The sequence below is a fragment of the Anoplopoma fimbria genome, chromosome 14, assembly GCF_027596085.1.
Source record: "Anoplopoma fimbria isolate UVic2021 breed Golden Eagle Sablefish chromosome 14, Afim_UVic_2022, whole genome shotgun sequence".
NCBI lineage: Eukaryota > Metazoa > Chordata > Actinopteri > Perciformes > Anoplopomatidae > Anoplopoma > Anoplopoma fimbria.
In genome coordinates, this window is record NC_072462.1 from 14,688,031 (window position 1) to 14,713,415 (window position 25,385).

Consider the following 25,385-nt stretch of genomic DNA (forward strand, 5'->3'; position numbering starts at 1 on the left):
CAGTGCGTTTGGCCTGCTGGAGATGTAATGGTACCTCGAACACTAACGCCATTAAACGGCACAAAAAATAAAGCTAGATTCTAAATATTGCACAAGTACTAACACAGCAAACAAAACATCTACATCTACAGCATCATGGAAGAAGGAAGCAACCCAAGATTAACCAAAGGTATGCGCGTCAAGAACACATTGTAGCATTCCATTCATGGTCATATTTCAAATGAGTTCGTAAGCAGTTCCACCAAAGAGACATTTTCTCTCTAAACGTCTCACATGGTTTCTTATAAATAAAAAATGTAAGTCAAGAGAGGTCAAAAGTAGCTATGCAATATTCAAATTTTAATAATCAGATGTATCTTGTGACCCTTTGGAGGGGAGCCCAGCCCTAAAATACCCTAACTGTACTATTTATAAAGTAATAGCATCTAGCAACACCTCAATGGTTATATATAGAGATAATATGTAGGTTACTTTTCATATTTTTACTTCAGTAAAGGATTTGAATGCTTAGTCCACCTCTGCATCCTACAATTCCCACAATGCACCTTGAGCGCATCTTTTCTCACTAATGTAAATTAATGGATGACGTAATTGGACCCGGGTTGGACTGGTCAGACCGAGGTAGCCCTAAAAGCAAACACGCTGCCGCTGCTTTCCTCCAGTCCTCACCGACCGACCGACCGACCGACCGACGGCGACACCGGCTCTGACCAGCGCGCATTTATCTCACACAAATCACTCTCTGGTAAGTAAAACAAAATAACGCGCACTTGTTTTTTTATATTTCAATGTAACGTTTAGTCTGTCGTCACAGCAGCGAGGTAGCAGTGTATGGCGAGGGACTTTCAACAGACGACCAGTTGCTGTGGCAAAATACGCAACGTTATATCTTATTATGTTATGTAGATTAATGATAATTAATTCACATTTTGTCGCATGACATCATCACAATAGCTGTGCGCCTGTTGGCCATGGATGTAAACAGATGTTGACAGGCACATGTTATCTTAAACCGTTCAGAACCCAGTAATGTACCAAACAAAGACACAAATCATTTGAATGATAAAATAAGATAATCCTTTATTAGTCCCACAACGTTGAAATCTGCAGGATTACAGCAGCAGAGTGGATAGTGCAAACAAACAAATAAGAGACATAAATAGAAAAATAAATAATCAAAACATGCAAATAATATTATAATCGTAGATTTATACTCTGAATGTAGTCATAAATCATTAATAAAAGGAGATACTTGTTTTCCCTCTATGCATTTATTTAAAAAAAAATTTGTATTCATTTTTCCCAATGGGTGAATAATCTGAATGAATTTATTGTCAAATGACAATAGATTGTCTTAAGAGATCCTAGATAGTACATTGACATTTCCTCCACAGCTAGTTACTGATATATATAATGGATTCCCTGCTGTCTCTTCTCTGCTGCCCCTCCACAGCTTCTCCACCTGTTGTACTTTTTTAAACCCTCATCATGTCTAAAGGAACGGTGGTTCTGGCCTACAGCGGTGGACTGGACACATCCTGTATTCTGGTTTGGTTGAAGGAACAGGGCTACGACGTAATCGCGTTCTTGGTAAGGGTTTAGAGACCAGTGTCTGGTGAACAGGTTTATGTGTTTATGTGCCTCCAACCAGCTGCTTTTTCATGTCATGCATCTCTGAAGTTTTACAATAAACTTTTTTGAGACAGCTGACACAGTCTGTCATGCGGGCATGTGAGGAAAAAACCCAAAAAAGACCTGTCAGAGCTATTACTAGTTAACTCCCAACCTTACAGGATTTGGCTTCATAATGCCAGCGCAAATCTGGCTGGATTTACTTTTTGCCCGGAGGCAGTTTAGAAGTGCAAAGCAGGCAGATTTTCCTGTTGTCTAACTTTTCATTCAGTGGCTTTGTGGTTCGAAGTTGGGTGGGGTGGGGGGGGGTGTGATTGTCCGTAGTTCACTGCTGTGACAAGTGAGGTGCAGCCCTCCAACTCTTTTTGCTGTTGGCCCACCAGGGGAGTAGAAGAAGAATAGCAGCCACTGATTCGATTCATAATTGATTGTTTTCTGATGAAACCATGCACTTGCTTCAACAATTGCATCAGCAAACAGTCGGGCAGAGTTACACAACGATAACTGCTTATGGCTTTCCCTGGAATGTGAAATGTGAATGGTTTTTAGTTTTCGATGATATCTGTATGTAAAATCAAATTAAATAAAGCACCGGATAGGTAAGTAATTCACAATTAATGGGAAAGAGTTAACCTGAAGTGGCACTGAATGTTTTGTAATATGTAATGATTTGGAGCATTGAATGTGACTCATCCTCAGTCAACTGCACTGCAATTAAAATGATAATTGCTGAAAATATCATAAGCCCAGTTAAACGTTAAGCTGCAGGTTTGTCCGGTTTGTTTCTTACAGTAGTATCATGTCTTTGCAGGAATGTATTTCCTTGTTCAGTGTTCAGCTCAGGAGATCAGACAGCCTCTTCAAAAACATTAAAGTGGTTTTCTCTGTGAGGTGATTGCAACATCTCCTCAGCAGACGTGATCTGAATTACAAGATCACGGATTGGCAGAATTAATACTTGCACAGTCATGAGCAGGGATGTTTATAGGTGGAGGGCTTGCATGTTATTCCACAGGAGCTCTAAACAGATGTAACTGCACAGCTCAGTTTCAGTTGCAAGTATTTGTGAAAATGTCTATATTTGAGCCATTTTGATGTGAAATTAAATTTGTGTCTTTCTAGGCCAACATTGGGCAAGATGAAGATTTTGAATCTGCCCGGAAAAAGGCAGAAAAGCTCGGTGCAAAGAAGGTAAGAGACAGAATTAATGAAAAATGTCTGTCACGATATCAGATCTACACGATCATAGTGGTGAAAATAATTTGGAAGAATTCAACGATAATGATATTATTGCGATATCTATGGAAAGAAACATAATCTAATTTGAAAAAAGTGCGATAAGATCTCAAATTCAATTAATCCTAACTTATTTTGGTTGCACCAATAAAAAAGTGTATGGCGTTAACATGCAAAAGCAAGTTTTCATCATCTTAAAATACAATCATAGCATGCTGTAATGAATGAAAATCAGTAGCTGCTTTATTGTAAGGTATTCTGTGTTCACATCAATAACTAACAGTATGAGACAAAGGTCTTTTGTGACGAACAATTATCAGTTATTTATTTTCCTAGAAGAGAATATTTCATTGTTTCTTGAATAAAAATGGCCCTGTAAATAGAATTAAAGACTTGACACTAAACCCCGTTCTGTGTCCTAACGTCCTTTTCTTCTGTAGGTTTTCATTGAAGACCTGCGTTCAGAGTTTGTGGAGGACTTCATCTGGCCCGCAGTTCAGGCCAATGCCGTGTATGAGGACCGATACCTGCTGGGCACAGCTGTGGCACGGCCCTGCATCGGCCGCAGCCAGGTCGAGATTGCACGCAGGGAGGGGGCCCAGTTTGTCTCCCATGGTGCCACAGGAAAGGTAAGAACCAGAGGGGGAACAAGAGACTTTTCTGAGGAAGGAGAATATCCAATAATCTGCTCATATGACTGAATCCCCGACCCAAATGTAATCTATTTAAAGAATATTTGCATTTTATTGCCTTTATTCTAGAGCTGGGACAAAAAGAGTAAGTGCTGTGGGGCTGATCCACGGGGATGCCCCCTCTTCAGTCTTTTCTAAATGCAAACTAACAAGGTCACCGTCCTCCAAGAGGATTTAGGCCAAATGTTTGCAGGGTTGAAAATTAACTTTTTTGGCCGAACACTAACTCAGGAATCTACCCTCCTCAGAGCTCTCGTTTATTCAGAAACTATAATTATAATTAGTTATATATTAATTAAAAGAAAGTAGATGTTTCCTGCAGATCTGAGACGGATGTTATTATCGCTATCATCTGCACTATTTCTTGCACTGAACCGTCAGCTACATAAATGAAACGAGTCACTGCAGCTTAAAAGAAAATGCAAATATGTTTTTATGCTTTAGAGGCCTGGTGAATGGTTTTCTGATTAGTTTGAGTGAGCAGTGAGTGGTTTTTTTGCCTGGATTTCATGCAAAATTGCACCACTTTATCTGAAAGCCTGTCACATTGACAGGTACCTTGTTCCAAAGATCTGTATTCCCTCATGTCACGTTGGCTGTGTTCATGTGTCACTCAGACATACTTGCATGTTTTACCTCCTGATAAGCTGTGAATCAGCACGGCATACTCTATTTCAACTTTTAGCATAAAATTACACCTGGAAGATAAAGAGATCATTTCAAAGTGTTGTAACACAGAAGGAAAAATGAAGTGTTGAGTCAGTTTTATATATTGTTTGGTCCAGAGGAATATTAAAAGTTTTTTAAGATAAAAACTTATTTAGAGCAGTGATCTTAGTTTTAGTTTTTCTTAATACTAAATTACAATAAAATGATAATGACAATGATTATAATAGGGCGTTAATTCACACTGTTGTTGATTGGTGAAAGACTTCACTGCATCTCATCTCTTTAGGTCAGAATAACTTTTCTTCCAACAAATGTCTGTGTGGTCCAGGTGCTTATAGTTTAAGTTAAAGTTTAAGCTAAATTACATAAGTAGTTTCATCCTTTTGCATTGTGATTGAGTTCAGAAGAAATATTTTTGTTTCTTTAACATGCCTTTTTTTAATTCAATGCCTTGATAGAAATGTTTGTATTATTTCTACTTCAGTCGTCAGTCGAAAATGCAGTGTCCACATTTTGCCTGTAGATGGAGACAGATACCACATCATAAAGTTTCAATACAGAGCTCAAATAATACCCTTGTAACGTCATCAGCTGTGAATGAACATTTTTCAGTTGTTTTTTAATATTTATTTTTAATTTTTATTTGTGATAATTAAGATAATGCAGTTTGCTTTCCTCTATATTTTTGTTTTTAAAGATGATTAATGAAGAAAGAGACTGCAACAATATCTATAATGGTTTGAGTAGTTTTTCTGGTGGTGTTCTTTGTATTTTATGATCGTACATTTAGAACATTTGGGATTCAGAACGTTGGTTGCTTAAAACGAATTATTTGAACATGTCAGCTTGGGTTTTGGGAAATAGCAAAACACTTTATTTTCTCACACTTTCACGGACAAACAATTGAATTAATAATGAAATGAATTGATACTGTGCACACTGTCAAATACTATTGTTAATTTTAAACTGTTAACATAAATGCAGTTGAACATTGACTCCCATGTGGCCCATCAAGCTGAGCCTTTATGTTTGTGTTTTGCAGGGCAATGACCAGATACGTTTTGAACTCACATGCTACGCCCTCTACCCTGAAGTCAAAGTAAGTTAGCTGTTTTACTTCATGGAGGTTATGGCTCGTACTGTTTAAAACAGCATCTGATGAAATGATGATGCTGCTGCAGTCGGGTTGATTCTCTCGCTCTGTCTGTTGGTGCTGTTCAGATCATCGCACCGTGGAGGATCCCTGAATTCTACAACCGCTTCCGGGGGAGAACAGACCTGATGGAATATGCAGAGGTAACTCCGTCAGTCTGTTTATGTCGGAATCTGACATAATATCCGTAGTTCAATTTGGTGGTGTCTAGGGCTGCCAACTAAAGATTACTTTCATTATTAAGAAAGATATCAATGATTTGGAATTATTGACTCATCACTTGGTCTATAAATTTCCCAAACTGCACAAAGTTATGACCTAAAATTGGTTTAACAACAATTTGTCTCAGATTAAAGTTCCTTATTTGAAATTTTGGTATGAAAAGTGTTTTGTCTGAAGCATTTGGGATGGTTTATCAGCAGCATATTGAGAGAAAAGCAATAATTACATTAAACCAGAAATATCCACCTTGAATATTGTATAAAACTCTCATATATCTAATAACTGTACAGATTTTGTTTCTACTTACTGAATACTCTGTACTTCTGTTGTATCCGTATATAGCTCTCATTTTATGGTACAGCTCTCCCAATTTGTATTTCCTTTGCTCCATTATTCATTATTTTTGTATCTTTATCCAGCCTGAGATCAATTAAGTGTTATCTATATACCGTTGACATAAGCTCAATAGTTTTTTAACAAAAAATTTAATCTTTAAATCCCTTTACCATGTCTATTCATTTCAGATAACTTTAGTGAAAAAATGCAAGTAAATGTATTATTACATCCATTCTCTCTTGTCATTTAATTTCACACTCAAGATTATATTTACAGTAAACATAACCATTCTAAGACTTATGTTATTCAGACCACACACGCAGTTATTGGCGGTTTGTTCATGATGGTGGTTTTGACCAGTTTCTACCACTAGAGGGTGGTCATGTTTAAGTAAACACCACTACCTTGTTGGCCTCTTGGGTACTTCTGAAATCACACAATCTTAAAGCAGTAGAATTGTTGACTTTTACTTTGAACATACCAAAAATGACTTCATTATTTGGTTTTTATGGGGCCTTTTGGTTACATAAAAACAAAATAGAGCCGCTGGAAATAGTGTGCTTGGTTCCTCGTATTCTGAACTTAACTTTCTCAACAGACAAGTACAGCTCTGATATATAGTCTCTATCCGTCAGGTGCGTTTAGCTTACAGGCAAACCGTATGTATCATAACAACAGCTTATCTTTGTCAAACTGTAGAAACATGGTATCCCTGTGCCCGTCACTCCGCGGGCCCCCTGGAGCATGGACGCCAACCTCCTGCATATAAGGTTGGTAGGACTGTTGTGGTACACCTTCTTTAGCCTGTTTCAATATATAATATCGTTTTCTAACAGATTTTATCAATTATTCTTTGAATTATGTTTCTTTACAGTTATGAGTCTGGCATCCTGGAGAATCCCAAGGTAAGATCAGTTCACAAATTCCTGAACAAAAGTGGGTTCTATTTATAGTTTTTCTGTTGTCCTCCTGTTGTCCCTTTCACCTTTTGCAGTGTGATTAGCTGGTATATAAATTAAAGTCACACTTTTGCGGTAACGCTGGAATTTTTTTGCATATGCAGTCAACGCTGTTATGAAAAAGCACTGGTTGAATACCAAGAAAGTCCCTCATTTTATATAACATATTATTGTTTCACACAAATGCAACTTCACTGACAATACTGACTTTAATTTGTATGCACAATCCTAATCACTGACACCATTATTCAAGAACCTGTTAATTCTGAAATGGAGTCAATTGCACCATTTGTGGCGGTGAAAAGATAAACCTGAACAGTTATAGATAAGTCAATGTCATCATCAGATCAGTACCTGTTTCAGTATCATCATCCATTATGATCAATGTAGTGTTAAAACAAATAGAACAATCAGTCAAAATTACACAGATCATTTATCATCTAGCACAAAAATAGATTGGAGATTGAGAAAATGTAAACAGTTCCTTTAAGTACAGTAAAAAATCTCTTCTCTCTTCTCATACACACATAACGTTGGCTGTCATTTCCAAAACAGCAGACAGACAAAATACTACACAGTTTTTTTTTACAGTTTTAAATGAATCACTACTTGGAGTAACGGTAAAAATATCACAGCAGTAAATCTACTGTCCCTTCTGCTGACCCATGCCAGCCTCACCAGAGACCAACACCATCATTCTCCCACATTTCCATGGGTGAGACAGAGTTTGATCTCTGCTGGGGTCAGGGGTCAAAGCAGTACATACAGGTTGCCCCCGGTGACCCCAAAAAGCTCCCATCCCTTGGTCGCTGTGTCTGTCTGTGTCTCTCCTCGACCCGGGTCTTCGCCGGGCCCTGGGAAGAGCCTGGGACACACAGACACTGACTTGTCGTCAGCAACGCTTCTACTAATTCCCGATTTCATGGGAGCCGGGGAGGGGGAAGGGTTAGGGCGTTGCGCCCAGCTGGGGCCTCCTGAGTTCCAGCCCCAACTCCTCGGGACCTCATTGTTCCGCTGGTTGCGGCGCCGCGGGCTGCGACGTGGGAGGGGAGCCATTTCATCGTGACACCGTGACACCAAAATGTCACCAGTAACAGTAAAGTACAAAGGCAGAGCACCAGACAGATGAGTCCCCAATGGACGGGGTGTCACATGGAGGCGAGGGGTGCCGCGCTGCTGGAGTGGAGATGCAGGGGCAGGGCCACTGTAACTCATGGCCCTCTATCTCTCTCACTCTCACTCTCTCTCTGTCCCTTTCCCACCCCTCCGCTGCCGCTTTAGTGGTCGGCATGTGGAGAAATGTTTTGAAAAGAATGAGGCGAACCGGCTCAATAGCATAGCGATGTATGATGACAGTATTGTGTAACTGATTCATTCAGGGGGTTTTGTTTTGGACCATTTACTCAAATATTGAATCGATTAATGGCATTAAATACAATGAAATATTTATGGTGCAGGGGTTCCAGAGTGGTAAAAGGATTTGAATACATTACCCAGGGCACAAAATTATATTTTGAATTTGAACAAGCTGTGAATATTGAGTAATTTTCAGTAGCCACAGCCTCTGCCCGCTCTGGCTATTGGTCCTTTTACAAAGTATGTTTGTTACATAGTATCAGAATAAACATCACAACAACAACACTATATCTAAACATAATTCCCAGGTTTAACATGAATTTAAATGCAATTTAAAGCAGGACATTAGTGCAAATATGAATTGACAAAAAGTAACCGGTCTTCACAGAAAATGCTCAAACCAACATGACAGATTCTTATCAACCTGGAGGGTCATCTGAAAGAGGTCATCTTGTTCTAAGTATCTCCTCTCTGTATCGGCCTCTCTCTCTCTCTCCTCCACTTACAGCCCTAAAGGCTCAGGGCGGACCTCAACCATTCAAACCCCTGCATCGCCCCCCCACATGTGATACAAAGGCCCCTCTCTGCTCAACACAGTCAGATTAGGAAATGTCCAAATGGTCGCTCATATGTTCTCCTGTAGATAAGAGTCAGCAGAGTTCAGGTTACTCTGTGATTAACACGGTATCCTTCCTGATAACCCCAAACCACCTTCCCTTGAACAATGGCACGGTGACTTTTTTTGTATTTACTCAGCTCCATCTGGCAGCATTAACCTATGTGTAGAAATGCGCCCAGGGCAACTTTGGCTATCTGTAATTGTGTTCATACAGTCACATTTAATACTATACTGCATTGAGCTAGAGGTTGATGTTAAGTTGAGCAAATCGTGCTCCTACATAAAACTGTGGTTTTGTTTGTTTTGTCAGGGTTGGATTATTTGACTATTGTTGGCAATGATGCAGAACAGTTAACTGGCCTGATTCATAGCAATATTGGAAATACAGGATTTTTATTTGTGGCTGTGTCTTTAATTCACAGGATAATCCATCAACAAAATTCCCTCTTTGTTATTTAATCTATAAATGTTGTTGAATTGAATGTTTCAGAGTAGGATATATACCGGCATTGCAATGTAAAATTTAAAATCCTTATCACAGAAGATTTTAAGCATATCACCCACCTGTAGTTGGCATTGACAGGATAGATTTTTATAACTGTCTAGTATGCTATATCATGTGTTAAATTCATCAGATTTGATCAGCATTATGCCAATTAATAGATGGCTCCACACCCGACAGTTCGCCCACTACTTCCTCTCTGTGTCTCTCCACACATGAGCAGTCATGGCGCAGCCTGAGGCAGCCTGACACTCGTCCTGAGTCATTAAAACACCACCTCAGTCTTAATTATAGCCTGTGTCAGTGAGCCTCCTCGGGCCCGCCGCGCTCTTTGATCAGCGGGCTGATGGGCCACTGCTCGTGTTGACCGGGAGTAAAGGAGCGTGACGCCGGGCCCTCTGCTCACCTAGAGGAAATGAAAACTTGTTTTCTGCTGGTTTGCATGGCTGGTTGGAAAGAAGGATGGACAGAAGACTGCCTTTAGGGGAAGGAAGTGGGCTTGTAGGTGTAAGTATGCATGTGAATGTGTGCTTTGAAGCAAAGAGGTCAGCGTTTGTCTTGTGCCTTCGCTGCCCCCAGGTCTGATTGGTCTGACCTGTAATACTTAGCGAGAGCTCCCTGTTTCCATCTCGGCGTCACTTTAGTTTTTCTCCATGCAGAAGTGCATGTTGTCCTCATTAAATTCAGCTGAGGCCCTAACATTAACCAAAACATCCGTGGTGTTAAGAATATAGATATCTCTTCAGCAAATCATGTGTGTATTGTTTTATTCTTGTCTCAATTTGCCGTGTTTGCATTTTAAAGAGAAGGACAGACTTGAAACGTGGTGATTTACGTGTCATTTCCATCCCATTGCGCCAAAGATGTTTTTACCGTCCTCTTCTCTTCTATCTCCCTCAACTCTCCCCTGCTTCCCCCCCCCCTCCCTCCTGCCACCTCTGCCTCTTTTGGCTCTGTTGGCTTCGATTGAAAACCAATGAGGCAACTAATATGTGGAAAGATAGAAATTTACTTGCTTTAAGTTCATGCGTCAGCCCTCTTCTGTGCTGTATGGGACACGTTTAGCACAACAATATGGCAGAAGCAAAGACTGCCAAAGGAGCTGCTCTGTGCTACATGATGGTGAGCTTCATGCCCCATTTCCCACCAATACCCCCTGCCCCCGCCCTCTTTGCCTCTACCTTTTCCACTCTTTCAGGGCCATGGCTTTGGGACAGGTCCACCTGCAGGGGGTTTGAATTGAAATGCATTGATCTCTGGCTCACTGGAAACAAGCCTATTCCCCCTTACTTTTCTCTTTTTTCTTTGTATCCAACAGACCAATAGTAAGTTTAAGCTCTCATGGTTGGAGCACGCATGAGTTTTCAAGCACTCCTCAACCAGAGGAATGAATTTCTATACATTTTAAAAGTGTGCTTTTTATTTATCAGGTGGAAATTGTTTTTTTCTCGAAGCCATAGTGCAGTTAAGCACGAAATGTTTTTGTTGTTTAAAGGCAATAAAGACACTCACTCAGGGAACAAAGTGATAGTTAGTTGAAATTCACCCGAAACCAGTAATTTGTAATATATCCAAAGCTGTAAAATAAAGATAGGCTTCAATTTGTTTAGGTATAAAGGGCTGCTTGTTTAGTTAATGCATAACATGTCAAAAACCGTAAAAGTAATATGTAAAAAGTTAAGTTTTCACGTAAGTTAGCAACCTAAACAGACAGTGGCTCAATAACATGATACTGTGTTTTATTCAAAGATTAAAAACAACAACCAATCATTTATAACCAGCATATAACACCACAAGATACATAGTCTTTCATATTCTCCAGTATTTAAAATTCAATCCCCCCCCCCCCCTCTCAAAGAGTGTGCATCAAAAGGCCTTTTAGGGTAGTTATTTCACCCCTCTCCTGCTCGCTCTCATTTGGCATCTTTCAGGGCACTGAGGCAGAAAATAAAGGAGAGGAAGCCGGCTGCCTTTGCAGTCAATTTTGGTGTTTAGTTAAAAGGAAGGAAAGTGATTGCGCTGCTCGTTTTCCCTTCACTGACAGGCGACGAGCGGATGCCGATTAGTTATTGTATGATGATTTAGTGTCTGGTAAAGCTTTCCATTTAAATGCACCCAGTAGTTATTTTGCATAGTCCCCCTGCAATTTGCCTCAGCTCAGGAGACATTGGCCATCGTCTTGTCCTAATGCTGTGTAATTGTTGGAGGGCCACATCGCTGGGCAGACACGTCAGACCGCCACGCTCTTTTAGGTCCCAACCGTGACTTACTGAAATCGTTCCTGGCTCCCACCATCTGGAAAAATGACAAACATCTGTCACCCAGGACAACTTTAGTGGATTTAGGGTGTCGACTTTAAGTCTTTGTTGTGTGATGCCCTTTTAGCAAAATTCTTCATTTGAAAATGGAATAGAAAGGAAATGTCACTAAGGAAATCAAAACTTGACAAGTGGAAGATTAGAGGAAGTAAAGACAGTTAGGGAAGAACCGCAGGCACATGAAAGAATCTGAATGTTTTTGAGGACACACTGTTGCTAAAATAGATTCTGTCACACTATCAGGTGGGCTTTTGACTTGTCAGGTGTTCTCTATTCTTGGGGATGTGAGTCATTTCTTTCTTTTGCCAATTCCCACCATCCTTCTCCCTGCATCCCACTTTTCCCCGCCTTCCCCTGTGGTGAAGGGCCACGCAGGGAAAATGAAACCAAATAGAGGAGAAAAATGGAACATTGATTTTTTTTTTTCACTCTCTTTTTTTTTTTGTCTTCGCTCGACTCCTGATGGTGTTTTCAGGTTTCTCCTTTTTTCACGCATCATCCTCTCTTTTCTTCTCCCGCTATGTCTCGAGTTGACCGCTATCACCTCATTCAATAGTCTCCCCACCGGCAGTACTGTGGTTTGATGAGGTCTCAGAAGGTCCTGGTTATTCATCAAAGGAAATAAAAGTGTGTGAAATAGAGAGAGCGAGTGTGTTTTTGTGTGGTTTTTTTTCAGACCCATGCTCCGGCTGACCTGTACCTGATGACCAAGAACCCGGAAGATTCTCCCAACACCCCCGATGTACTGGAGATAGAGTTCACAAATGGTTTGTGCTTGCACCATGTGTCACTTGTTGAGTTTTTTCTGTCAGTCTGCTGTAGTTTTTTACTTTTCGGTAAAATCTAATGCCAGAAATAGTCAAATGTTCATTATGAAAGATCAGAACTGATTATTAATTTGATTCAATGGAAATTCAATCAAATTAAATGTATATTTCCTTTATATGTGAGAATGATATATAACAAAATTCAATGATAAAGAAATTATTTATTTAAACTTTTGAACTTTGAAAAATGCCAGGACCCATCAATAATGATAGGATACAATATTTTGTTTGTTGTCATGCACACATACACTGCAAAAGACACTTCAGATACTTAAGATCAGTTTTGAACTCAAATACAGCATAAGTAAGAATGTCCACGTCCCTTCATGTTACTTAACATTGATGGTTATCGCCGCAGGGCTATACCTCTCGCGCTGACCCGGTTGCAGTTTATCACCATTCCTGACCACCCAGATTTATCCTTAACCCCTCCACAGCATTAGTTGGTCCAAAGCTGCCACGTTTGGCCCGGGGGCACACACAGGCCGGAAGCATTAAGTCCAGCTAATACACCGAGCCCTGAGGGGCCAGAGAAACGCTCATTAGATATATTGCCATGAGCTGAATAGTGGAAAGTGTCACATGTTTGCGTAAAGAGAAAATGGCAAGAAACATCCTAGCCTGGGGGCAAACTGCACAGATGTCCCTTCATCCCTGGTCACTAGTGGAGGCTGAAGAGCTCTAACATCAATCGGCTGAGAGACACTAGCTCCTCTGATCACATGGGCTTGATGGGCAGCTTTATGAGGTTATATAAGGGAAGTTCAGATGGTCGGCAGAAGATTTGGTGGGAATATTTTTGTGACCATTAAAGCTGTTAAAAGAGCAAATTAAAATGCCATTCAGTATTCAAAATGTATCTGCACTAAAATGGAAAATGTTAAACTATAAAACAAGTAGGTTTTCTGTGAGTTCATCTGGAGATGAGATATGCTTTTGTAAAACAGTGGTCCAGTGGTAAAGCCTGGACTGGTTTCGCGGGTTCTTTGCAGGCCTGTGCTCCGTTTTCACACATATTCTCTGTGCCTTTATTGAGCACCCTATGACAAAAGCTGTTTTAGTTGTCCACACAAAGGCCCGAGCCTACTCCTCCCTCTGAGCACAAGATCAGCACAAGAATGTTTCATTTCATTCCCCCTCCCACCTTTTCATCCCTGCCTTTCTCACCAAAGTTTTCTCACTGATTAAAAAAGAATATTTAACGACAGGAACCTTTTCCCCCGTCAAACACTCCATTCCCCGATTCTCTCCCTTTTTAAGGAAAATAAAAAAAATTCATCCCTCCCTCCTTTCATGCCAAAGAAGTGGAGAGGAAAAAGAGACAGAGAGGAAAAATGTAAAGCAGTAATTTTTCCTACAACTGTGTCTGTGCTCCCATTGTCTGCACTGTTAGGCTGCGAAAAACTGAAGAAAAGGATCATGAAGAGAAAAAGACCCCTCAGTGAATGATAGAACCCGCATGATGGAGAGAGCGAGGAAAAAAGAGAGCACAGGGACGAAAAGGCCAGCCCCTACACTCCCACGTTCAGACACTTAATTTATTTGAACTTTTAATCTAATTATTAGGTATCTGGGAGGGGGTGCGGTTTGATAATGCACCATCCATACTGCCCTCTCCTGCACTGGGAGGTACTTTTTCTTCTTCCATGGGAGCCACCGCGATTCCCGCGATATGAGAATGGGCCGTCAACAAAGCCCTTGTCTAAAAAAATTTGTCAAGTCCTTCACGTGTCATTCCTGTGAGGGCTTTGTAAACGCTCGGTTGAAAGGCAGAAGTGCTGCTCTTCTCTTCAAAGCAATGTGACTGACAACTGCAAGCATGCTAAAGTAGGTGTAGGACCGAACGCCGGACAGATGTAGAGTGAATATCAGCAGATTTCTTTCTCATTTTCTCTTCTTGTGGTTATATTCCCTTATCAACACACACACACACACACACACACACACACACAGACACACACCTATCTCATGTTTGTTTCCTCGCCTCCACATTTGGCCCGTGTTGCTCATTGAAGGCCATGAATAAGCAGGTCAATGACAGTGATTGATATGTGCTTGGTTTAAGTGGCGGTAGAGAGGAAGTGTGTTGAGCGAGCCTGGATGTTTAAAAAACTAAAAATGTGTGTGTGTTAGAGACGTAGTGGTAGGATGATGAGTGATGATGAGTGTTTTTTTCCGCTGCACATGCGCATGAACACACAAATACTCAGTGGCGCAAAAAAAATCTCAGCGCTAAAGAGAGTTTGGGTAACAAAGCTGCGTGTGTAATTGAATTAGGAAAAGGCCTGCCCACGATTTCACAGCTTTCAAATGAGCAGGGCCTTTGAATTTATTAGCCGCTCACGCCGCCTCCTATTGTGATGGTTTTTACTTTTAGCTGACGACTATTGATTTCAGTGAGTGAGATAACGAGCATTTGTCAGCAGATTTGAACTCCATTCGTTTTTTGAGAGCCATTTCCCAAAACTGTTGATTAACTGTGTAAAGGTTTCAGTTTTACTCATTGTTGTTTTTGGGCCATGTGTTAATTGATCTCTGATCTCAATGAAAATCACAGATTTTTGTTGCCCCTCTTGCAGATAATTAGCATTTTGTCCTAGGAGAGAATGATACCATAACATTTCCTGCAGATGCAGTTTATTTTCTCCCTATAAAGGTTAAAAATGACCTTTTTACATATAGCTCTGTGTTTAAAAGCTTTCTGAAAGATTAATATAATTTATTTGGCAACAACAAAGGCAATCGGAAACAATCATAGAACTTCATGGTGGAGAACTTGAATGAAAGCAAAAAAAAACACACTTCCAAGAACAAGTGCTACCAATTTGATTTTGCTGTTTATTCTCATAACATGAGAATCAGCCTGCTTTGTTGTATCAATTTGCCTTTTATCAACTCGTATCCAGCCAATCGGTTGCTTTTATAATGCTTCATGCTTATATTTGTAGTAGGAATGTTCACTGCGTTAGTTGAAAAATCAAACAGCCCAGGTAACTGTGGTACATCAGGTACACATACTCAAAAATAATTTCCACCTAAGTAATGCATGACACTGACAGCTTTGCAAATAATGCTAATGTTCTTGTAATGCCTTTGACTGAATGTGCAGTACAGGGTACTATTTAACAGCTGTATGCTTAAGATAAGATAAGATAATCCTTTATTAGTCCTGCAGCGGGGAAATTTGCAGGCTTACAGCAGCATAGGGTAAAGTGCACACAAGAGACATAGTAAAAGAAAGACAAGATAAAAATAAAAATGAAATAAAAAAAACAAGTATTATAAATAAGCAATAAAAAACAGTAGAAAATCAACAATAACTGAAATATTATATTTACAGACAGAAAATACTATTAAAGCTATAATTGCACAGTGTATTGAATTGCACATGTGTCATGTGGTCTGCTGCAGTTGCCATTTTCTTGCACTAAAACGTTAAATGGTGGGCTTACTTTACTTTAAGTCTGTTCAGGAAATGATTTTCTTAATAATCCAAAAACTTCTTTCCAAGCAACCTACAAAAAAACTATACATTAATTGCCGTTTCAGTTTTTTTACTATCTCATTATTATAAAAATGCATTGCTGTTTGGGACATTTCTTTATTATTGACAGTACCAGATAGTCACAAGTACATAATAACTCATAAGTGTTAAAGATCAGTAATGAGCCAACAGTAAGGTTTATTTTAATATTATTTGTATGTTGGTGTGATATAATTTAAGAAATTGTTTTCCCTTCAGGAGTGCCTGTTAAGGTGACCAATGTGAAGGAAGGCAAATCCAAGGACTCACCACTGGATATCTTCTCATACCTCAATGAGATTGGGTCAGTATTTCTTTTTTTTAAGTCTTTACTTAAAATCACTTTTACCTTCCATGTATGATTTGTTAGATGTCCAATGAGAGAAATTATCTATCAGAATAGTATGTAAGTGTCACTAGAGGTGGAGCATTGGTTAAGTTTACCACCTCTGGGATAATGTGTGTTTGTCGCTGCTGGCCTGGGATCAGATCCCACTAGAGTTTTCCCCTCCTGTGTTTTCGCCACTCTTTCCCTCTCTACTTTCCAACTGTCCGCATAAATAAAAAGTACCAAAGGTGAGCTGACTGATAAAAAACTTTCTAGAGGTGATTTGAGGCGCTGCTGGATATTTTTTAGGGAAATGTCATGAACTTTACACATTTTTATTGAGTTTAATGAGACATCTGTTTAAGTTAATGCTGCGTCTTCATTACAAGCATTGCAAACTAGTTTGTTTCCTCTGTAGTTCTGAATTAATGGCATGGGAAGACGAAATATTATTTTAAGCTTTACTATTCAAAATATAATATTTAAGGAGAGGTAATGATGAATAAAAAAAAGACCTAAGGTTCTAAGGTTAACCAATGACTTTACCAATGATGCTCACAGGTTTGTGGAAATAACATGAGGAGAAATATTTTTTTAACAAGGGTGTGAATTATTTCCTCGCTGCTGTGTTGTACTTGTTTTGTTCTTTATTAATTTATTATTTGAATATGTATTTGTTGCTGAGAATTTTTTATATTGTATTGTTTATTCAGAATTTTTTTTTGGACTAGCAGGGTAGCCCAGAATTCCTTAATCTTCAAGTTTCCTCATGTGGGCTAATATAATTCAAGGTAAAAATAATAAATGTTACTGTGCATCCATTGAAAGTTGTCCCTATCTTTCTCTTAGTGGAAAGCACGGTGTGGGCCGGATTGACATCGTAGAGAACCGTTTCATTGGCATGAAGTCCAGAGGTAAGCAATTAAAAATTATATTTATTTTCATCTGTCTCGGTTATGACATATTTTTTATTTTTGTGCCAAATTAGTCTGACAGGCTTTCTCACTTTCACAACCAGTGATATACACTGTAAACGCAGTGAGGTGGACATATTTGCACTTACACTGAAAACACGTCTCAGTATTTTAATTTAACATCCATTCAAAAGCTTTCCCTTTCAGTGTCCAGGGTTTTCATGCAATTTGCAGTTATTTTACATGAGTGCTTTTTGTCACACTCGCTATTCCGCTTCCATAAAAGCTGCATGCCAAACGCACTCTCCTCAAAGGTAATGATTTCCTCTGGTTCACCTGGAATCTTAGACACCGAAGTTATTTCCATTCTCTTATGCTTGCAAACACATACAGAAAACACACACACACTGTGAACAAGATGACGGCGCACACGCTTCGCCAGATACACACAAATACACAGTCAATCACATATGTGCACATGCAGCCGCACAGAGATGTTTTTGTCTCTTTATCTTTGGTATCAACAGGCATCTTGAAAAGCTCCTTTGTCAGGTCTCTACATGTGTTACCACAGCTAATATACAAGGGCAGTGAGCTGTACTGGCCTTGTATGACACGCACACACACACACACACACACACACACACACACACACACACACACACACACACACACACACACACACACACACACACACACACACACACTCTTCCCCCATATGTGCTATGATTGGCAAATTGACTGGCCAACAGACTTGTAGCTCTGGCTCAACATGGCAGGTAGAAATTGGAAAATGGGAAGCCCACTTTTCTCTCCCCTCGACTGAACAAAAGATCAAAGCTTTTTCCTCTGCTGAAGCAATAGGAAGAGGTGGAGCACAAGGTGTCCAAGTGGTTGAATAACTGCCATCAAGTGTACATGTTGCTCTCCTCTGGACTGGCAGTCGCGTTAGCACAATAGATGATGGGAGGGATTGAATGGGCACATGTCATACCTATTTGTGTTGGGTCATATTTATTTGTGTGGGGTCATGGAGGCGCCGGGGAGATTGAAATGGTTTGTCAAGAATGTTGTCACTGTGCTACAAAACATTCAACAGCCCCTTGTGCCAGACTAACATTTCCCTCCTGTCACAGTGCTGTCAGGCCTCTGACCTGTGCACCGGTGATGGTGTTAGCTGAGATGCACCTATCAGAAGCAATTGGAAATGGCTGGTTCTTTTGTTAAGGAATGGGAATGTTCACATCCAGTCCGTGCTACTGTCAAACTCCAAGACAGAGGCATTAAAGAAATAGGCATTGAAAAAGATAGTTTTAAAGCTCTAAAAACATTTCTAATGTATTAACTTGATTTTTTTATGCTTCCATTTATTGAAATAATTTGTACAGAAATTGCCTTCCACTAAAAAGCAAACTATTTCAGGTTTAAATGTACTCTTAAGTGTGATTGTTTTTTTTTTCTATAATCCATTTTAAGATATTTATCTGCTTTCATTTACATTTGTTGCCTGTTTATGCTGGACTAACAGTTTGCCCAAAGGATAAAAAGGGATCAGCTCAGGAAGAATTCATTCCTAACCTGAACCCCTTCAGGCCTGCAGCATGGTTAGCATACTTGCAGTTACCATATAAAAGATTAAGACCTCAAAAACCACTGGGGGTGTTGTCTCTTTAAGCTTAACTAAACTGCCACTGTTGGAGCTTACCCAGATAGCGTTTCATTGTTCGCTTCTCTCTGATAAGCTAGATCTCTTTTGGAGCACTTAAGCCCAGTTGTGTTGGAGGGCAGTTTTAACTTATTTATCTGATGGAGCCAGCGGAAATGTCCCTATGTGCCCTCTGTGGCCTTGGATCATCAGAAAGCCACAAGCCGTTCTAGCTCAGGTGGCAGCCTTTTGAGGTTTTAGACAATTAGCAGCATTGCTAAGCTCTGTTTTTGGCCGCCAGCACAAAGTAAGCGCTTCTCCATTTTCAGATCAGGAACTGGGATGGAGTATTTAGGGTCGTACAGATTTGAGCTCCACTGCTCACCAGATAGAAAGGGACTAAATAGTGTTTATCTGTTAAATCTCAGAAAAGAGTTTTGGCGTTTTGGCAAAAAAAAATTAAAAATTTGGCCGCCTGGTGTTGGTTGTAGAGAAATATCTGTTTGGCAGCTTGGCAGCACAGCTTTAATCACAAATGTGTGACTATCATTCAAATTGACGGATGATGTGAGGAACCATGTATTGTATACGAGAACAACCCTCACAATTCCAGCTCTCACAAAAAAATGGATGTCATTGCTAAAGCTCCTATTTCCGTTGTCAAATCTGACTGGTAGCATTTACCCTGCCTTCCTTTTGTTTTAGCTGACGTTTGAGTGACAGCTTCATTTCTCCTGTCATCTACCTCATCTTTTCTCCCCTCAACCCCTCCCTCCATGTCCAGAGGGGGTAAATTGCAGGGTAGGCAGAGCCCTGGTCCGGGCTCCAGGCTGGCAGGGGCCTCCTACCCTGTCATTTACTCAGGACAGACTCATCCATGTTTTGTGAGCACCGTGAAGGCCTGTCTGTCAGACGGCTGATGGCTAATAGAGCTGGCTTGAAGTGAGTTCAGATGAACAAGGCTAGTAGTTAACGTTCATATGTATGCGCTCTTATGATGATGATGATGATGATTGTTGTGATAAAATCAAGGGATGTATTGGATAAAATGTACTATCTCAGTATTTTCGCCATAATCATTTGGGTCTCAAAAAGGTGGTAGACTATAAAATAATGACAAGATATTATGTTGAATGAAACGACATTATACAGGCTGGCTGATAAAGGTGCATGCATCCACTTTTTTTGTGCAGATACTTATTACTTTTGTGGTTTTTTTGTGCGTTTATCAGGGATATATGAAACCCCAGGAGGCACAATTCTGTTGCAGGCCCATTTAGACATTGAGACCTTTACCATGGACAAAGAAGTACGTCGGATCAAACAGGGACTGGGTATCAAGTTTTCTGAACTCGTCTACAACGGTAAGTCCCGATAATACATCATCTTAATTTGATAGTTTCACCAATGCTGTTATTTGTATTGTCTTCCACACCCTTTTTGTCAAGGCATAGTGCATAGTACATTTAAAAATCCAACATGGGGATCTGTAAGTGTGTTGATCTTATGTGATTATGTAGAAAACTAAATCCTTTTCTTTTTGTAAGTTTGTTTTTGGAAACACCCAATCATATGGGGCGATTGTCAGAAGGCTCAACATCCCTTTGGAGTTTATATAAGACATGCGTACCTACGTCTCTGTGTGTTCAGCATGTTTGCATGTGTGTGTGTGCGTGTGTGTGTCTGTGTGTGTGTGTGTGAGCTTTTCTTGGCTCAGGTGTCTTAATCATCCCTTCTGCTCAATCTCTAGTCCCCTGCACCTTCATCCACATAATAGGATCAGTGCCATTAGAGACTGACTACTAGGCCACTTCAGTTATACCCTCCAGAGACAGGAAGCAAACACACACACACACACACACACACATAAAGGTGCTACCTTCAGAAGCAGGGCAGAGATTAAACCCATTGTGGGTTTAAATCATTAATAACTCTGCAGATAGATAGCAGACGGCTGGCAGTGGGGTTTATGTTAACAATCCACCTGTCCTGCATCTGTTTTGCATTAATACAACATGATTTACCCAAAAATATTTTCATGAAAGAATTTGCAGCAATTAGGGGAAGTGCACAACGGACGCAGCAAGCATTTGACAGGGGGAAAATTAACAACAACTACACGCGTATTAGTGATCAATAAATAACTTAAAAAGTACAAAGAATAATGAATTAATCGATATTGAAAAATATGTTTATTAAAATCTACCCAAATAACCACCATAAAGAGACACTCGCAGCGACACATGGACAGAACTAACATGAAGATCGAATAAAAAAACTCTAAACAAAACTGGGACCTGTGTTCTATTGTCATGTCGGACACCGTGTGCCAATCCAGAGGCAATGAACGCGAGGAAGGATTGTTTCTTTGAACACGACCAGACGATGAGGTGGAGGTCAGCGGCTGATGAGAGAAGGACCCCTGCTGAGTGGGGCGTGTCTGACCTCTGAACATATACGAACACGTTCCTCGCCCATCTGTCTCAGGGATTGACGGGCCAGGTCAACAAAATGGGACAAAAGAAAGGGGTGTATGAACTTCACCTGGAACAGAAATGAGACCAGAGCAGAGAAAGAGAAAAGTGTGGGCATCAAACACACCCCTGTGCTCCCTGCTGCTAACGGAGGATGTACAGAGGAGGAGCCTCTTTCTCCACTTGTCCATTCTTTGTATTGTTTGTTTCTATTTTCCAATACATAAGAATAAATAATAATACATATATAAAGGCAAATATGAACATAATCTTTAACCTTGCTTTTGAACAAACCTTTACATCCATACTTTTTGTTAATATTTTGCTGTTTTCCTTGCTCAACTTAGGTTTCTGGTACAGTCCAGAGTGCGATTTTGTGCGTCACTGCATAGCCAAGTCCCAGGAGAATGTGCAGGGCAAAGTACAGCTGTGTGTCTTAAAGGGTCAAGTCTACATCCTTGGACGAGAGTCACCCAAGTCCCTCTACAACGAGGAGTTGGTGAGGTAAGCGGGGACAGAATAAAAGTGTATGTGAGTATATGTGTGGGTGTGCTTATAAACACAAGAAGCCATGTGTCTGAATCAGTGTGTGTGCTTGTTCGGGCTTGACAGCTGCGTTTGGCTGCTCTGGGCACAGTGCAGCTATTCCACATGTTCACCAGGCAGCCTGTTGTTAGGTCAGCTTGCCCAAGTTCTCTTATGACCTCCACATCAACATACTAAACCGACCCTGCCTCACAAAGACATCAGAGAAGTGTCAAGCTCAGTTCCTGGAGGGCAGACCCGACCCCAACCCCTCCCTAGTGCACCTCCGTGGCCTCTTAGCCGCGGTAACAGTGGGTTTGTTCAGGAGGCTGACCCCTGATGCCCTCTGGACAGGCTCAGCACTGACCAAAGAAAAACCCCTCCATATGCCTCTCCATCTCCACTTCAGTCTCTCCAGTTGTACCCTACAGTCAGAGAGCTAATGGCGTTTTCGGCCAGAGGAGAGAAGTGATTTCACTGGGCTTTTAAGAAGAAAGTACCCGGGTGTCATGCTAGTTAAGCAGGTCAGAAAGAGGGAGACAAGGATACACGTCTCACACAGTCAGCCATTCAATCTCTTTGACTGGGTTGGAAAGGGAAAAAAGCCAGGAAAAAAAATGTATAGTTGTTTTGTCCTCTGAGAGAGAGATAAATAGAGATTTTACTGTACTAATTCAGACTGATAGACTTATTTAAAAAATGGCAAATGTTGTGCAAGCTGGAGCCTTACCAATACTGAGTCAATACCAATATTAATATTTAGGTATAACATCCTAATGGACTTTAGCAATTCATTTTGATATCAAAGGTGAGAGTACCTGAAAATATCACATTTAGCACATTTTGAACAGGAAACCTGATTTTTTTATTTTTATAAATTAGAACAATTAAAGAAAGACACGAATATATCAGAAATATTCATTCATTCAAATTATGATTTGGCCGTCCTGGTTTAATGCGCTGAACATGTAATTTCTTTGCCCTCATTACTTCTAACAAGATGCTCAAAAAACCAAATGTACTTTAAAAAAGCTGCAATGTAAGAGATGTTCTTCTGTCACAAAATTATTATTATGTGATATTAATGGTACATACAGTAAGTACATTTATATAGATGCAAAGTGGCCATAGTGTAAAGTATATTTTATCTGTAACATCATTTGTGATTCATTCAATTCTATTCATTTGTTTCGCTTATCAAAACTTTTATAGCCGTTGTATCAATACATGCATGTCCTGTACCTGACAGTGATACACCTGGAAGCTACAGTTTCTCTCACACACACACACACACACACACTTATTTGCCACTACAAGACAACCTGCCACAATCACACACATCACTCACACGTAGACCAGATTAAGCATGAAAGCCCCGCTGATATCCTGTTGGCTCTCCACGGGCAACAGTAAACGGCGTCATTAACACAGTGGTAATACAGCCGGTCACCGCACCCATCTGAGACAGAAATGTCACCGTCCTCGCTGTCCACTGGCTCCGCTCTCAATTAGACTGCAGGGTTTCTTAAAGGCAAACACAAAATATCACATGCTTGCACACACACATGCACACACACATATTCTTTAAAGCCACTCGCTCATAATGATGTTCAGGTGCCGGGTAGGGTGCCTTGTATTGAGAGTTGATGATTTAGTTGTCGGTCTTTCTTTTTATGGTGTTTATCCTATCATTTGTTGGCAATTTCCTCTGTTGCTAAGTGCTTTTGAAGAACGAGTGCAAGCTGTACATCGGGAGTTGGGGGTGTCGCAGGGAGGAGAGGACTCTGTGAGGGAGTGTATTAAGCACTGCAGGTAGAAACTGCTGTAATTACACAGCACACAGACGCACTTTGTGAGACGCTCACACACACCCTAAAATGAGATGACAGCCTAAACGGCACAGAAAGCACACTGGCACAAGTTATAGATTTGCGTGTTTTTAGAAGAAGCAGATAAACTTCACGGCAGAAACAACAGATTAGAAAATCTTCTAGTCACTTAGCTCACAGTTGATATGATGGGATTGTTTTTAAAATGGGTTTATGTGCGTCTGATGTGCGCCCGTGTACATGAGCGTATTTTCATTTTGCGATATTGATTCCATGTTATTCGGGACAAACAATGCTAAATAGGAGCATTCAGAGGGAAATTGATCGCTACGTTATTTCAAAAGAGTAGATTATCAATGATCCAGTTATCCCAGTAGTTGATGGGGCCCCATGTCTCTTATGTTTACTGCAATGATACCAAACATTTCAATCATTTTGTTAGCAGAATATCCTGTAACTTTTTCCTTCAGTTCTGGGTTTTACCTGAGCTGTGTTTTCATCCATCCTAGAGATTTGAAGATTGGTCTCTGTTGCCTCACCTGCCTCTTTCTTGAATTATTTTCTTTCCAGCATGGACGTGCAGGGAGACTACGATCCATGTGATGCCTCTGGATTCATCAGGATTAATGCTGTCAGGTTAGCATCCCTTAAGAGTTATTCCAGCTTTACAAAACAGTTGAGAAATGTCTTTCATATTTGACTTGATCACACTTTAAACATCCCATTCCTTCTTCTTCTCCTCCACAGGTTGAGGGAACACCATCGTTTGCAGGGTTTCTCCAGCAACAAGAAGTAACTGTTGCTGTCCTGAGAATCATCTTTCTTTCTTACCTCCTCTCTCCGCCGTGTCTTAAGCAGTAGTAGCAGCAGTATTAGACTTTGTGCCTCCAGTATCTACTGTAAGTTATATTCAGGGTATCTAGTACACTAAAAATAAGACCTGACTCTTACTGTAAAACTGTGACGTTTCGTAGGTGGTGGAGTGGGAGAAAAATCAAGGAAAATTGTTTTAATAATTTGTAACGTTGATTCTTAGCTATATTGTGGGTGAGCATTATAAAAGTATGTATTCCTTAGTATTTTATTTTCTTAGTTTGTCATCAGTTGGTCAACGCACAAGCACAAATATTTAAACTAGGAATTATTTGTGTCAGAAATAAAATTAAGTGAATTGTGTTTTTTCTTCCTCAGCTCTTTACTTAATTCATTTCAGAAAACAGTTTATGATCAGTTTACATGCAAACACCATGAAGATACACATCAGCCCCTGTCAGTTTAAATGTGTTAATGATTAATTGTTGATGTCTTTGGCAGTCAGCCTATTTATTAGTGCCTGCCTGTTTAACTCTTTGGGCTGTATCGTCACTGCCCCATGAAGATATCATGGCAGCGAGGACACTATTATATTTCACAATATGTAGATGAAGCGGTAGCGGTGCATGAGTTTGGCACAGGAGAAAGTCAACAATGTGGCTTGCTGATAGCCGCTGGAGCAGAAGTGATGAAGCCATTTCTGAGCTCAAATGGCACAAGTCAGATGGAAAGAAAACTAATTGGCCACATATGTATATTACCCTGCTACGCGTGGGGTCTCCAGTCTTATGGAACAGAGGAAAGCATTTTAAA

General features: G+C 40.3%; 1 protein-coding gene across 1 annotated transcript; it reads left to right on the forward strand.

The window, feature by feature from the left end:
- Positions 1-632: 632 nt before the first annotated feature.
- ass1 (argininosuccinate synthase 1) lies at positions 633-24,935 on the forward strand. The gene is made up of 15 exons (XM_054612097.1): positions 633-745; positions 1,454-1,590; positions 2,755-2,823; positions 3,309-3,497; positions 5,272-5,328; positions 5,451-5,525; positions 6,640-6,710; positions 6,815-6,845; positions 12,371-12,461; positions 16,264-16,348; positions 17,222-17,286; positions 20,164-20,295; positions 21,753-21,909; positions 24,330-24,395; positions 24,507-24,935. Exons 2-15 carry the CDS (start codon positions 1,489-1,491, stop codon positions 24,553-24,555), a joined length of 1,239 nt encoding a protein of 412 aa, XP_054468072.1. The 5' UTR covers positions 633-745; positions 1,454-1,488; the 3' UTR covers positions 24,556-24,935.
- The last annotated feature ends 450 nt before the right edge of the window (positions 24,936-25,385 follow it).

Bases quoted from the DNA above. Each gene is read 5' to 3' on its own strand.
- ass1 (XM_054612097.1), top strand. From the start codon at position 1,489: ATGTCTAAAGGAACGGTGGTTCTGGCCTACAGCGGTGGACTGGACACA. The intron at 1,591-2,754 runs GTAAGGGTTTAG...GTGTCTTTCTAG, and splicing joins ACGACGTAATCGCGTTCTTG to GCCAACATTGGGCAAGATGA. The intron at 20,296-21,752 runs GTAAGTCCCGAT...TGCTCAACTTAG, and splicing joins TTCTGAACTCGTCTACAACG to GTTTCTGGTACAGTCCAGAG.